The following is a 15,555-nucleotide window of genomic DNA, read 5'->3' on the forward strand; positions in this document are numbered from 1 at the left end:
AAGCTCTATAACGATTTGAACATAATGTTTCTTAAATGTGGCAATATTTTTATATTTTGGAGACAAACATGATTCACAGAGCACTGGTACATTTGGTATTCATTTTCGACAAAGGACTGATTCTCAGAAGAGGCTTATTCTTCAATTTTCCTTAAATTTCTTGTAAAATTCTATATTTTTCCTCGTTATTCAGAAATTCTTTAATTTTTCTTGCGAGAAATTCTTTAATTTTTAAAAAATTTGTGAGAAATTTTTCAATTATTTTTGAATCTGTGAGAAATATTATATGTGTGTAATATTAGTCTAAATGTTTATTGCCAGATAAGATTGTTTCCCTAAATGAAATATATTCTAAGCAAGTTCAAAACATTATTAATTGTTCCTTAAATCCAGCAACTCCATTTACATATTAACACGTTAAGGTTGCTTCAATAATCGTCAGTGGATCTACATTACCACAACCTCAGCTGCAAATCACCTTTCTACAAGTTTTATCATTTTGCAGAGTGTCAGGTAGGTATAAAATTCAAAACCATTATCCACTTTCTCTTGCACATAGATTTATGTGAATGTTAACAACAAACTTGTTTACTTTTATGTTAAAGCTTAAGCTATTGATTAACTAACTACATTCATTCAGAAACATTGATAAAATTTGCTGTACTTATAAAATGTTATCTCTGATGTAAAAAAAACATGCATTCTTTAAGAAACACTGTTTCGTTAAAAATTTCTCTTTAATTTTAAAAAAGGCAAAATATTTTGATTTATACTGAAGCAAAATTACAGCAAGAATGCATATATAGCTGAATAGGTGACTTAGTAGCTGTCTGGTGATTTATGCAGTAAACAATATTCTGTATTTTACAAATAACAATAAGAAATGCCACAATTTGAATAAAAAAATGAAAAATAAGGCAACTGCACATGAACAAGAATGTAGTTTAATTACACTATTTATATTTCTATAACATGAAAATGAAAAAAAAAAACAAAGAATTTTGACATGTTTATCACATGCCATTCTGTCAACCATCTAGCGTATTTTATCAAGATCTGTACTCTAAGGAACTGTGAATTACAATACTCTTTCAGTAACCAATGATAAATTTCCACAAAAATATATGCTTACCTTTGAATCCCATTCATTAAGTGCCTTAATGGTCAAAAACTGTAATTCTCCACTTGGCGTTGATAAAACTGCATCGTGTTCACATCTAGCAACAAGTACTATACCGTTGTCCAGATCCCATTTCCTGTATCTATAAGCTACAGATGCTACTTCACCTTCCTCTTCATCTGATATAAAAGGATTTGGTTCATCAAATTTATGTCTCGGTTCACCGGGTTTTAAAACTTGTTGTGAAAAATTATGGTTAATAAATGTAGCTTCAAGAGCAAGGTTACGTGGAGAATTAAGACTGTTTGAATCATCTTGTGGAGGTTCAACGGATGTTTCATTAACAGTTAACAGATCTAGAGAAAGAAAACAATATTACATGAAATAATTCTTGAAATAAAATATCACAGAAATACTGGCAAACAATCAGAATTTAAATCATACTCAAAATAAAGGTAATAGTACACATACACAAAAGCAAAACAAAACAATAAATAAAAATAGGTTAATACTTAAAAAAAACTAAATACTTAAAAACAAAATAAGGAGACAGTTAATAAGATTCTACATCATATTCAGTTTGCTTGAGTTAAAGTAAACAGACTGCACAAAAGAGTCTTCAGGAGGCTGATTCATAAGCAAGTCCTGCAAATAATGATGCATATAAAAGAAACTGTGTGATATTAATATTCAGTAACCACTCATTATTATATTTAACAAATATTAGACATACATTTTGTAAATTAAGATATATTAAATGATCAATAAATATTTCTTACCTTGTTCAGCTCATTTGATAACCCATGGGCATTTTATTTTTTAAAATTGTTTGTTACTAATTTCCTTGGGTCTTTTAAGTTAAGAGTTTTAAAATTGTCAATTGTCCCCTAATAGCAAAACTTCATATCTTTAATTAAATTTCTATGACAGTAAACAAATAATAAATTCAATTCAGTTTTTGTCATCTGATGCAGGAAATGCTTAGCACTAACAGTAATAAGAGATACAATGGGATGCTGAATTTTATTTTCTATTGTTATCCAATTCCCAATAATTAGGTTCATTAGTACACGTATACAGTTTTTACCATTCCTTCTGCCCGTTTTATCGAAGACTTTTAAGCATAAATTTTTAACATCAGATATTTTAAAAGCAGTATTTTCTGAAGCTATTTAATTTTGATTTGTCACGAATTACCTCAATTGGGTTGAGTAAAGAATGAAAGAGGTAATGAAAGCATGGTTTTGTCACAGGATCTTGCTACCTCATCAATTTTATACACAATAGAATTACTTTTAATATGCAACAAGTGAACAATTTCATCCTCTTCAAAAATTATTCCTTTTTTACTATGCCACAGCTTGATATTCTTTTTCCAACACAAGGCTGAAATTTTCCCTTTTACATTAATGATAAGGGAAATTGTCAATTTTTTCTTCAATTGGCTTACGGGCTTTTTTCATGGCATTTTTTTTTTTGGAGGGAATGTCAATAATTACAAATTATCAGCTGATTTGATATCAGACATGGTGTCATAATAACGGTATAACTCAAGTCTTACAGACACAAATCTAGAAATACACTACAATCACATTCCAGTAAAGTTACTTCACTCTATAAGCTAACTGAATAGAGTATAGTGCCAAGAAAACGTTTAGCATGATAGACACATAAATAAATCACCACCTTTACAAGCTCAGAGTTTAAGTAATTTATACTGTAATAAAAGTAAATCTTTTGCTTTCAAGTTTTTCATTTTACTTCATATATATATATATATTTATAGTTGAACTGTTTTATAGTGTTAGTTAAAGAGTTTGATTTTTAAAATTACAATGCTTTTTGTTTTTTATTTCTACCAATTTATTTATATCTCTTAATAATGATGGTTCTAATACTGAAATAAGATAAAATAATAAATATAAAAAATTATACTCTGTTTATGTTTGTGAGTATAATATAAATGCTATCTCTTAATAATACATATATACATAACTAACAGTCTTCATTTCACTTCAATACCAAGAAGAAATAATATATGAAATGCCACACATCTTTTACTTTCAGGTAAGAAGGAATGTCCAATGTTGGTATGTGATTATCAAATTTAGAATACATATTTTCAGTGATGAAATCTACGTTCACTAATAATATAGTCTAATTACAGTCTGCCAGAAACAAAAAATTACCTTATACCTACTTCTACTAACATAAAAAAAAGTATGCGTTACATTTAATTTTTCCAACTGAAGAACAAAGAATATTAATCTAAGTTTTTAACATATTTGCAAATATGTTAAAAATGAACATATGAATTAACATAAATCCAAAGAAAAAAAAAGTACTTTCTTTAGCACCAAAAAATTACTTTAGTGCAACAAATTTTTAAAATTGCTATAATTTTTATCAACTTGAACTTTTTTTTATCCTTTTACACACATAACATATGGGAAAACCTTTTCATAAAATTTAATGTTTTGTTTTTTAACTTTTCATTCGACCCTTTACTTATTGAATGACTCTCATGCAAACAACAGATAAAAAAATATTTAAAAATTAAAAGTATTTAAAAAAGCAGATACAGGCTGTCTATAAAGTCTTTCCACGATTAAAAAAAAACTATTAGCTACAGCTGTGTGGTTTGTGGCAAAAAAAGAAAAAAATATCAATTTTTTTAATATTGGTTTGTTGCAGTTATAAAATGGCGTCAATCCAAGAGAAAGTGCAATCGAAATCGCAGATTACTGTGCAACAAAATTTTAGAATGGAATATGGATGACCAAGAATGGAATAATAATGGATTTTAGAATGGAATATGGATGACAGCAAGAGTATCATTGCATGGTATGCAAAGTTTAAGGAAAATGGAAGTGTAGTCGACCTTCCGCAAATAGGGCAGCCATCCGTTAGTAGAAGGTAGAGGTTGTGCTGCAAGCATTTCTACACAACCTTCCAAATCTACCTGGCATGCATCTCATGAACTACAGATTCCCTGGTCAACAGCGTAAAAAATTTTACACTAGCAAATAAGGTTGCACATGTATCTACAGCCAGATGACGGACCTCAATTGTCATGCTGCCTTTGCAAGATTGATTACGACAATGATACCTGCAGCATGTGTTTTTTCAGATAAGGCTACTTTCCATACCTTAGATAAAGTAAACAGGCATGTGAGAATATGAGCCTCAGAAAATCCGTACTTTACCAGGAAAAAAATGAGAGATTTCTGTAAAGTGAATGTGTGGTGCAGTTTGATGCAAAACAGAATCACTGTCCCCTCTTTTTCACTGACCAATCAATAACAGCTAACATTTACCTGGATATGCTGTGACACTGCTATAGCTCAACTAAATGATTTGCAACTTAGGGTGGTTTTCCAGCAGGATGGCTCACCACCACACTGGAGATTACTAGTTTAAGATTTTCTGAATGAATCATTTCATGACAGACGGATTGGATACAACGGTCCCACTCCCTGGCCACCGTGATCACCAGACATAACTCCCTTAGACGTTTTCCTCTGTATGTTAAGGACAGAGTCTATGTAACACCTACACCTGATCTGGACACATTGAGAAAGAGAATAATTGAAGCTGCTGCTAGTATTACTAAAGAAATATTGACCAACACGTGGTATGAAATTGATTATCACATTCCACAACAATCATTTTACGACATTCTATGAGCGACAGAAGGCATACATGTTGAAGGTTATTGACATAGTAAAAAAAACTTAATTTCTTTTTTTTTGCCACTTACTCCACAACTATAACTGTAATAGTTTTTTTTTTTGTAATCATGGAAGTACTTTACAGACACCCTGTGTTCTGGTAATTGTTTGCTGACATTTGCCAACCATTTAAATTAATTTTTTTTACAAAAATTTTCATTAAATCTTCATTATTCCACTGATAACAAGCACATTATATGGCAAAATAACAAAAGCATTGTTGCACTATTTTTTATGTATTAGTAAAAGCCAATTTCATACTAAATTAGCAATAAATTGATATTTGTTTTTAAATGTATGCATATTAATAAAAAATAAAATACAATAGACAAGAAATGACAATTTAAGACAGACATTAGATATAAAATTTACACTTATATTTAAAATACACAATCATAAAAAGAAATGAAGGTTTTTCCTAAGGTTATGTATAGGCGAGTAGATTAAATGCTTATGAAATTCACTGAATGATAGGAGCGATAAAAAAATTGATGAGATTTCACACTAATACAATAAATTTGCCAGAGAAAAAAGAAAGTAAAATATCAACTTAAAAAAAAATTTTTTCTGTGTTTATATTTCACGTTCTTTATTGCATTTGCAACAAGTTTAATTCCTTAGTTCTTCAGCTGAGAAAAAAGAAAAAACAAAGATTTCCTTTTATATAAACAAGTTGACTTCTTTTTACATAATTATAGAAGTAGTTATATGGTAAATTATGTTTTTTGTTAAGATTAGCCTTGCATTATTAACATTTAAGCTTTGCTTTTAATAAATTCATTCTTTTTCCCAATTGTTACTTCTTGTGGACTATGGACCTACGGTAAATGAACTGTTCTAAAATAAATACGTAAAGTAAATAATGTAAAACTTTATTTGATTACTTGAATGAATTATAAAAAAATGAATGAATTAATGGTGCTCACAATCTTTTTTTTTTTTTTTGTCTTCAGTCATTTGACTGGTTTGATGCAGCTCTCCAAGATTCCCTATCTAGTGCTAGTCGTTTCATTTCAGTATACCCTCTACACCCTACATCCCTAACAATTTGTTTTACATACTCCAAACGTGGCCTGCCTACACAATTTTTCCCTTCTACCTGTCCTTCCAAAATTAAAGCGACTATTCCAGGATGCCTTAGTATGTGGCCTATAAGTCTGTCTCTTCTTTTAACTATATTTTTCCAAATGCTTCTTTCTTCATCTATTTGCCGCAATACCTCTTCATTTGTCACTTTATCCACCCATCTGATTTTTAACATTCTCCTATAGCACCACATTTCAAAAGCTTCTAACCTTTTCTTCTCAGATACTCCGATTGTCCAAGTTTCACTTCCATATAAAGCGACACTCCAAACATACACTTTCAAAAATCTTTTCCTGACATTTAAATTAATTTTTGATGTAAACAACTTATATTTCTTACTGAAGGCTCGTTTAGCTTGTGCTATTCGGCATTTTATATCGCTGCTGCTTCGTCCATCTTTAGTAATTCTACTTCCCAAATAACAAAATTCTTCTACCTCCATAATCTTTTCTCCTCCTATTTTCACATTCAGTGGTCCATCTTTGTTATTTCTACTACATTTCATTACTTTTGTTTTGTTCTTGTTTATTTTCATGCGATAGTTCTTGCGTAGGACTTCATCTATGCCGTTCATTGTTTCTTCTAAATCCTTTTTATTCTCGGCTAGAATTACTATATCATCAGCAAATCGTAGCATCTTTATCTTTTCACCTTGTACTGTTACTCCGAATCTAAATTGTTCTTTAACATCATTAACTGCTAGTTCCATGTAAAGATTAAAAAGTAACGGAGATAGAGAACATCCTTGTCGGACTCCCTTTCTTATTATGGCTTCTTTCTTATGTTCTTCAATTGCTACTGTTGCTGTTTGGTTCCTGTACATGTTAGCAATTGTTCTTCTATCTCTATATTTGAACCCTAATTTTTTTAAAATGCTGAACATTTTATTCCAGTCTACGTTATCGAATGCCTTTTCTAGGTCTATAAACGCCAAGTATGTTGGTTTGTTTTTCTTTAATCTTCCTTCTACTATTAATCTGAGGCCTAAAATTGCTTCCCTTGTCCCTATACTTTTCCTGAAACCAAATTGGTCTTCTCCTAACACTTCCTCCACTCTCCTCTCAATTCTTCTGTATAGAATTCTAGTTAAGATTTTTGATGCATGACTAGTTAAACTAATTGTTCTGTATTCTTCACATTTATCTGCCCCTGCTTTCTTTGGTATCATTACTATAACACTTTTTTTGAAGTCTGATGGAAATTCCCCTTTTTCATAAATATTACACACCAGTTTGTATAATCTATCAATCGCCTCCTCCCCTGCACTGCGCAGTAATTCTACAGGTATTCCGTCTATTCCAGGAGCCTTTCTGCCATTTAAATCTTTTAATGCTCTCTTAAATTCAGATCTCAGTATTGTTTCTCCCATTTCATCCTCCTCAACTTCCTCTTCTTCCTCTATAAAACCATTTTCTAATTCATTTCCTCCGTATAACTCTTCAATATATTCCACCCATCTATCGACTTTACCTTTCGTATTATATATAGGTGTACCATCTTTGTTTAACACATTATTACATTTTAATTTATGTACCCCAAAATTTTCCTTAACTTTCCTGTATGCTCCGTCTATTTTACCAATGTTCATTTCTCTTTCCACTTCTGAACACTTTTCTTTAATCCACTCTTCTTTCGCCAGTTTGCACTTCCTGTTTATAGCATTTCTTAATTGCCGATAGTTCCTTTTACTTTCTTCATCACTAGCATTCTTATATTTTCTACGTTCATCCATCAGCTGCAATATATCGTCTGAAACCCAAGGTTTTCTACCAGTTCTCTTTATTCCGCCTAAGTTTGCTTCTGCTGATTTAAGAATTTCCTTTTTAACATTCTCCCATTCTTCTTCTACATTTTCTATCTTATCTTTTTTACTCAGACCTCTTGCGATGTCCTCCACAAAAATCTTCTTTACCTCCTCTTCCTCAAGCTTCTCTAAATTCCACCGATTCATCTGACACCTTTTCTTCAGGTTTTTAAACCCCAATCTACATTTCATTATCACCAAATTATGGTCGCTATCAATGTCTGCTCCAGGGTAAGTTTTGCAGTCCACGAGTTGATTTCTAAATCTTTGCTTAACCATGATATAATCTATCTGATACCTTGCAGTATCGCCTGGCTTTTTCCAAGTGTATATTCTTCTATTATGATTTTTAAATTGGGTGTTGGCAATTACTAAATTATACTTCGTGCAAAACTCTATAAGTCGGTCCCCTCTTTCATTCCTTTTGCCCAGCCCGTATTCACCCACTATATTTCCTTCCTTGCCTTTTCCAATGCTTGCATTCCAATCTCCAACTATTATTAAATTTTCATCTCCTTTTACGTGTTTAATTGCTTCATCAATCTCTTCGTATACACATTCTACCTCATCATCATCATGGGCGCTTGTAGGCATATAGACGTTAACAATCGTTGTCGGTTTAGGTTTTGAATTTATCCTTATTACAATGACTCTATCGCTATGCGTCTTGAAATACTCCACTCTCCTCCCTATTTTCTTGTTCATCACGAAACCTACTCCTGCCTGCCCGTTATTTGACGCTGAGTTAATTACTCTAAAGTTACCCGACCAAAAGTCGCCTTCCTCTTCCCACCGAACCTCACTAATTCCTACTATATCCACGTTTACCCTATCCATTTCCCTTTTTAAATTCTCTAGCCTACCAACCTTTTTTAAGCTTCTAACATTCCACGCTCCGACTCGTAGAATGTTATTTTTTACTTTTCTGGTGACCCCTTCCTTAGTAGTCCCCACTCGGAGATCCGAACGGGGGACTATTTTACCTCCGGAATATTTTACCAAGGAAGGCGCCTCCATTATTGCTTTTGAAAATGCAGAGCCACATTTTCTTGGAAAAAAAAACAGCTGTAGTTTTCCATTGCTTTCAGCTGCGCCGTACTCAGAGGACTGAGTGATGTTGATATGGCCGTTTAAGTCATTGTGATTTACGCCCCTAACAACTACTGAAAGAGCTGCTGCCCTCTTTCAGGAATCATTCCTTAGTCTGGCTCTCAACAGATACCTCTCCGATATGGTTGCACCTTCGGTCCAGCTACTCTGTATCCCTGAGCACTCAAGCCCCCTCACCAACGGCACACAACGGCTCACAATCTGTAGATGAATAATTTTTTCTTAATGCTTAAAAATTCAACCAGGAGGAGCATAAAACTATTTTTTCCTTAGAACTTTAATGCTTATGTATGAAAATTAAACAAGCAAAAGAATTTGGTGAATAATGTTTGTCCTTCAAGATATTTTCAGTTAATCAATTACCAGATCATATCAATGGATTTTAGTGTTCCAGACTTCTTTACGTATATGTATATCTCCCTTATGTTAATTTTATAAGATATGATTACTATTTCCAATTTACTCAAAAGCCAATGTACAGTATGGTTTAGCACAGAGTGATATGATAAAGGTAAAAATATAATTGAATTAATCTGGGTTTACACGGCTGACTGAAAACACATATTCAAATTCAGAAATTTAGAGGTAACAATCAGTTGACTGTGGGGTCCAAGGATATATTTTTTTCCTGGGTGAAAAACATTTTTGTGTTATCGCCTGGAAAACAAAAATATGAAATATAAAAATAAAATTTAAAATCTAAGAAGACAACAACAAAATAGAAACTTAAAAAGTAGAAATTTAAAAAGAAGATTAAAACTCAAACTAAAATGTTAAATAAAAAATATACTACTACTATATATCCAAGGATATAAAATCATAATCATGCAAATGAGAAAAAAGTGTAACATCTTATAGGTAGACATACTTGAACAATAAGATATGAATTGTTTGATTTACACCTACTTACCAAATTCTGTGTTGTCATACTTATCAAAGAATAATTTATCACCAATTTTTTCTATTATAATGTCCCAAGAATAGTTAGAACGTGTACAACACATAAGAGTTGCAAGAATAGCATCTGTAGTGTACACATTTCCCACAGTTTTTGATAACTAGAATAAACAAATAAAATATAATAAAAAAGTAAATTTAATCTTACATTTTCATAATCCATCTTCAAGCAAACAAAATCTATATGAGTTAATAAGAAATAAAAATCAATCTGTATAACATAATGAGTTTTTTATTTTTAATTTATATCTTCCTGATAATTATTTGAAGTTAGAAAAGAAATATTAATACATTAAATTCTTTATTTTCAGTTTTATTAATACTTTTACAATATGTTTGTAAACTGATGATGTTTACGTTTGAATAAATATTAAAAGTGGAATCTACTGCACATTTTATATCTATATCTTTTTATTTTAAGATTTCACTGCCTCAAAAGAGCAAACGCCAATTACTGAAACAGATTGAATGTCAAAAGCCAAATTACTATGGTTCTGTTTACAGGAGATTTAAATCAAGTATAAATTGCTATACCTTTAGACATTATGAGCAACCTGATATTAGATATTTTTAATAGTTTGATCATTTGTAAATTTGAAAATGATTTAAAAGATAATTATTTGATTTTAACTGTTGCACTACAAAATGTAGTTGATAGAAATCAATGTGGTATCCAGTCCATGACTCCATACTGAGGTGTAGAGAAAGAATTGGGTTTGTTGTGTACATCATAAAGCAAAGTATTTCAAATGAGAGCCATTTTAGATCTTATCTTGAAACTTTCTGAAACCACATTTTATGTAAATATTATATTGTATTAAACTATTTCCCAATTCTTTGAAGTAAATAAACAATAAAATAAGGATCAAGAACAAATCCTATGAAGTACCTTGTACCACTTTAAAAAAACTAAAATTTATATAGCAATGTTGCTTTTTCATCTATATTTTTAAATTCAAGATCCAGTTACATAAGTTGGACTTCCAACCACAAGTATAAAAACTAGACTCAAATTATTTTTGATTTCTCTGCCATAACATCAAAATTTGAATGGAATCAAATCTGAATTAAGGGAAACAGAATTTTAAAGCACTTGCTTACGAGAGTAAGCAAGATATTCAAGAATACAGTTGTTGAGCTGTGGAAATAGTTTAAAAAAAAGAAGAATATCAACGTATTTCTAGCAGATCTTTTTCTATTCAGACATATTTTGTAGGTAGCACACTGCACTTGTTGCCATTACACTGTAATATACATCTGACTCTAGTAGCTAATTAACAAAATGCACAAATAAAAACAGAAAAAAAATATTTAAAAAGCGATTTTCAATAATTATAACTAAGCATTAATGAATATTCATATTCAATCATCATTTATTTCAGGAATGAGCTTTTTACTTTGTATATATATATATTTTACTATTTAAGGATTTTTTGATGTAGGAGATGAAATATCTTTACAGTAGATAAAAATATTAATATTCATTACTGACGTAGGAGTTTTACATTTTTTTATACTGTTTAAAAAAATATTACATTTTATAATTTTCAGTTTAAAAGAAAGATAATATTTATTGCTTCTCCTTGCTTATTTATTCTGCCCAACTCAATTTTACTCTTGCTGAACAACACAAGTTTTACCTTACAGGTTATATTATTTTATTTATACAAGAGAAATTTTAGTTAAGTGAAAATAAAATATTTTTGAAACATTTTATTCTGGGATATGTTATACTACCTTTGTAACATCTTCTTTTTTTTTAAATTAACCTCATGGGATTTTACATTTTGTGGAAAACATATTCTTGTTCCATCATGAAAAGTATTCAACCAGACATACTCTTTCAGTTTTTGTAAAATAAGTTACTTCAATATTTCTTTGTAATCAATTTGTATTGCCTGATCAGTATTAGCAAATCAGAGATCACTCAGAGAAAACATCACCATTTATGCCATTTTCTTGAGGCACAATTTAACAAGACGTATTCCTTTTTGTTCCTGATCATTATCTTAAATTTTCACGGATGATTCCACTTTTTTCTTAAATTAAATGATACACTTAACTCACAGACCACTGTCACTCATTACATCTTCTCCATAAACAGAAATAAACTGGCAATGAACTTAAAATTTTTGCACATGACCTACCCTAATTTGCAGTATGTTTCAAAAGGAATAGTAGGGTTTTAAAGCTTTATAATATTTCTCAAGTTTCATGTACACTGAATTAATATACATGAAATGAAAGAGCAAATCAAACAGTTTTAGCTGTGCACAAGCTCATAAACTGTTTTCTGTACCTCCACTTGAAAGTGCTAGTAGCAATGTTGATGAACTCCCATAAGAGAGCATTCTGTGTTTTGTAGTTTGCAATGTGTGAATCTCTAATTACTATTCTATGTGCATTCTGTTTGAAGTTCCATTGTCATTCTCCCAGTGGCAATAACATTCATAGATGGTACAAACAATTCGAAACCACTGGCTGTATTTGTAAAGAGAAGAGTACAGGACAACCAAGTATGTCTGAAGACAATGTTTAATGTGTAAGAAAGTTTGTGTGTAGTCCAATTCCAGTGAAATCTTTGTGGAGGGAAATACTTACAACTGCATCCATGTAGTTTACAGCTGTTACAAGCTCTTTTTTATGGAAGAAAATGTCTGTAATGTATTATCTTGATATGCTACAACTATGGGATTGATCATCTACCTATTAGGATTTGGAATTCGTAAGGGCATCTTTAATATGGACTGAAACCATAACACTGTATGTAAATGGGGTGTAGTAAATTCTACATCAATACACACCTTAACAAATAATGGCATCACCATTACCTATTAAAAAATAATTTCCCCATTTTTTTTTTATTAATCTTTCATCTTTTTCATCTTTATTTTCAGAATAATCCATTTTTAATCCTTTATTCCCTTTTTTACAGTCTGTTATCTAAACACAAAAAGTGTCTTCCATTCTCAACACAAAAAAATCCTTACAACAGATAAAATTGTGTGGATCCAACAAACAAAATCTGGCTGTCAGGCCAAGAGTCCTGTTAGTAAATACAGGATCAATTTTTTTACTTAGACAATTTACTTTTTAAAATATTCTTCACATTGCACATTGCCTTAAGTTTTTTCTCCCATTGTTTTACCTACCTTAATCATTCATATTATAACAGTTAAAATACCAAATCACATGTTTTTATTTTGTATTTTTGTAGGACTACAAGGCTCAAAAGAATATTAGTTATTCTTGCATACATGCAATTTACAAATATGAAGCTCATATTAAATAATTAAACAGAGAAGACATTTTTAGTGAAGGAAACGCTTAATGCAGGCAATCAAAACTTTTATAAGTGTTAGTTGGTAACTTTGCAAAGAGTGTTAGTCAGCTGTTTGACTAATATTTACGTAAACATAACCTTGTAAGTCTTAGTTACGATGGCATGTTCGCTCGAAGAACAGCAATCTGTGATCCAATTTTTACTTTCGGAAAGTGTATAACCGTCAGAAATATTCTCTTGGATGAAAAAAACATTATGGCAGTAGTTGCATGAATCATGTGAGTTTACATGCAAGGGTGGAAAAGTTTAAAAGTGGCCGCAAAAGCAACTGACAAGACCACTCTGGGCATCTGGCAGTAGTTTCGACCTCAGCATTAGATTCTCATACGGATTCACTTACCCAAGAAGATCGATTACGACTTGGACAAATTGAACAAAGTTGAACAAATTGCTGAAAAATGTCAAGTTAGTGTTGTCACAACTCATTCCAACATTCAAAACAAACTGAACTACCATAAGACTTATGCAAGGTGGGTTCCCAGAGAGCTTGCTGTTCATCACAAAGCCAACAGACTTTGCACTTGCACCGAACACAAAAATCATTCCAGTAACGAAGGTGACACATTTTTGGACAGGATTTTAACCTGTGATGAAACTTGGATACATCATTTTGAGTCTGAGTCCAAGCATCAAAGCATGCAGTGGATACACCCTGAATCACCTGTCTGTAAGAAATTCAGAGTGCAACCACTGGCTGAAAAGGTCATAGTGCTTGTTTCTGTATATTTATAGTAAAAACCTTAGTTTAACATACTTATCTTACAGTATAGTAAATTATCTTACAGTTTTCTTTATCAAGAAAACTTTAAAAAAATATTTTTATAACAAAAAACCAGAACATAAAATTAACAATACTTAAGGAAAAAATAATTTTTCAAATAAAATTAATGACAAGCAGATATTGAAAAGATCATCAGTAAATGTATGTCTATTAAAAAAATTTGTGGAAATTATTAACTAATGGATTTTAATGGTTCATTTAAAATAACAAGTTGATAAGAAATTATTTTATTAACCCAAACATTTCAGGAGTGGATAACAGAATCCCTGCAGGTACCCCAAATTTACCATTGGTTACTGAAAGAGTCTTTTAATTCACAGTTCCTTAGAGTACAGATCTTGATAAAATATGTAATATTAATAATGTTTTGAACTGCCTTATAATATATTTCATTTAGGGAAACAATCTTGTCTGGCAAAAAATATTTAGACTAATATTTCTCACAGATTCAAGAATAATTGAAGCATTTTTCACAAATTTTTTAAAAATTAAAGAATTTCTCTTGGATTTGTGAAAGAATTTCTCGCAAGAAAAATTAAAGAATTTCTCAAATAACGAGGAAAAATATAGAATTTTACAAGAAATTTAAGGAAAATTGAAGAATAAGCCTCTTCTGAGAATCAGTCCTTTGTCGAAAATGAATACCAAATATACCAATGCTCTGTGAAACATGTTTGTCTCAAAAATATAAAAATATTGCCACATTTAAGAAACATTATGTTCAAATTGTTATAGAGCTTGTAAAACTATAAACAAGTGTGGACTTACTTCAATGTGCAAATCACATAAAAAAATCAGACGTGAGAAAACACCACGGAAATGCAGTTGTTGAAAGTGAGTAAGGGGTGAAAATATTGCTGAGCATCTAGGAACAGATTTCAACATGCCACGAGTCATAAATCAAAAGAAACATCGTGTGAATCAACTAGCACAGACTCCTAGCAAGTTTTGGGGAAGATTACTAATCATTCCATACTTACATTCATTAATGTTTCTGCAAGAGCATTTTTTTCAGGAAAACTTGCCCTCATTCTCATTGTTTACGTTGCACCCTAACGTTATGTTGTTTGACATGATTTTTTAAATCATGTATGATGATTTTTTAAAAAACTTATAGAACTAGTTGCACTAGTTAAAAAACTCAATTGTTCTACCCATCCATAAAACAGGTGTTGCTTATCTCACTTGCACAACATGCACTATCAAAAGATTCTTCAGCACCTTATACAGGGAAACTTTGTTATGGTCAACAATTACAGAAAATCAGTTCATTACTCTTTGTATGATGAGGATGCAGAAAAAGTGTTCGGGAAGCTAAAAATAAATTTGAGAAAGAAATTTTGCCAAGATTTAACCAGAACTCGGATAGGCTATTGCTGAAGTAAGATTTAGGTAAGTTCAAATAGCATTGAAACTTTAACATTTTCAAATCAAATAAAGAAATTCAGTAAACAACCTGCCCTCAGATGGACGCGTTAAAATAGTTCAGAACTCACCTGGAAGACAACCTGACTCAGATGTCCTTCTGCTTGTCGATGGAGGCTTGTGGGCAGACGTTGAATTCCAATCCACTAAAGCATGCAGGATAATCGAGCTATAGAGACAGGCAGCGAGTCGGCGTAT

The 15,555-nt window shown here is 31.1% G+C and overlaps 1 protein-coding gene across 1 annotated transcript; it reads right to left on the minus strand.

Annotated features, from left to right (window-relative positions):
* Positions 1 to 1,078: 1,078 nt before the first annotated feature.
* LOC142330685 (eukaryotic translation initiation factor 3 subunit D-like) lies at positions 1,079 to 14,963 on the minus strand. The gene is made up of 3 exons (XM_075376132.1): positions 14,913 to 14,963; positions 9,762 to 9,909; positions 1,079 to 1,476 (listed from the first exon to the last, which is right to left on the minus strand). The coding sequence occupies exons 1-3, from the start codon at positions 14,961 to 14,963 to the stop codon at positions 1,079 to 1,081; spliced, it is 597 nt and encodes a 198-aa protein (XP_075232247.1).
* Positions 14,964 to 15,555: the final 592 nt, after the last annotated feature.

Source organism: Lycorma delicatula, chromosome 9, assembly GCF_047948215.1.
Source record: "Lycorma delicatula isolate Av1 chromosome 9, ASM4794821v1, whole genome shotgun sequence".
In the NCBI taxonomy this organism is placed as follows: domain Eukaryota; kingdom Metazoa; phylum Arthropoda; class Insecta; order Hemiptera; family Fulgoridae; genus Lycorma; species Lycorma delicatula.

What these genes read in the sequence shown, in the direction of transcription:
- LOC142330685 (XM_075376132.1), bottom strand. Translation starts at nt 14,963, where the DNA reads ATGAGGGCAAGTTTTCCTGAAAAAAATGCTCTTGCAGAAACATTAATG. An exon ending in TTGCAGAAACATTAATGAAT is followed by an intron (nt 9,910 to 14,912) that starts GTAAGTATGGAA and finishes TGTTTATTCTAG; the next exon opens with TTATCAAAAACTGTGGGAAA. An exon ending in GTATGACAACACAGAATTTG is followed by an intron (nt 1,477 to 9,761) that starts GTAAGTAGGTGT and finishes TTCTTTCTCTAG; the next exon opens with ATCTGTTAACTGTTAATGAA.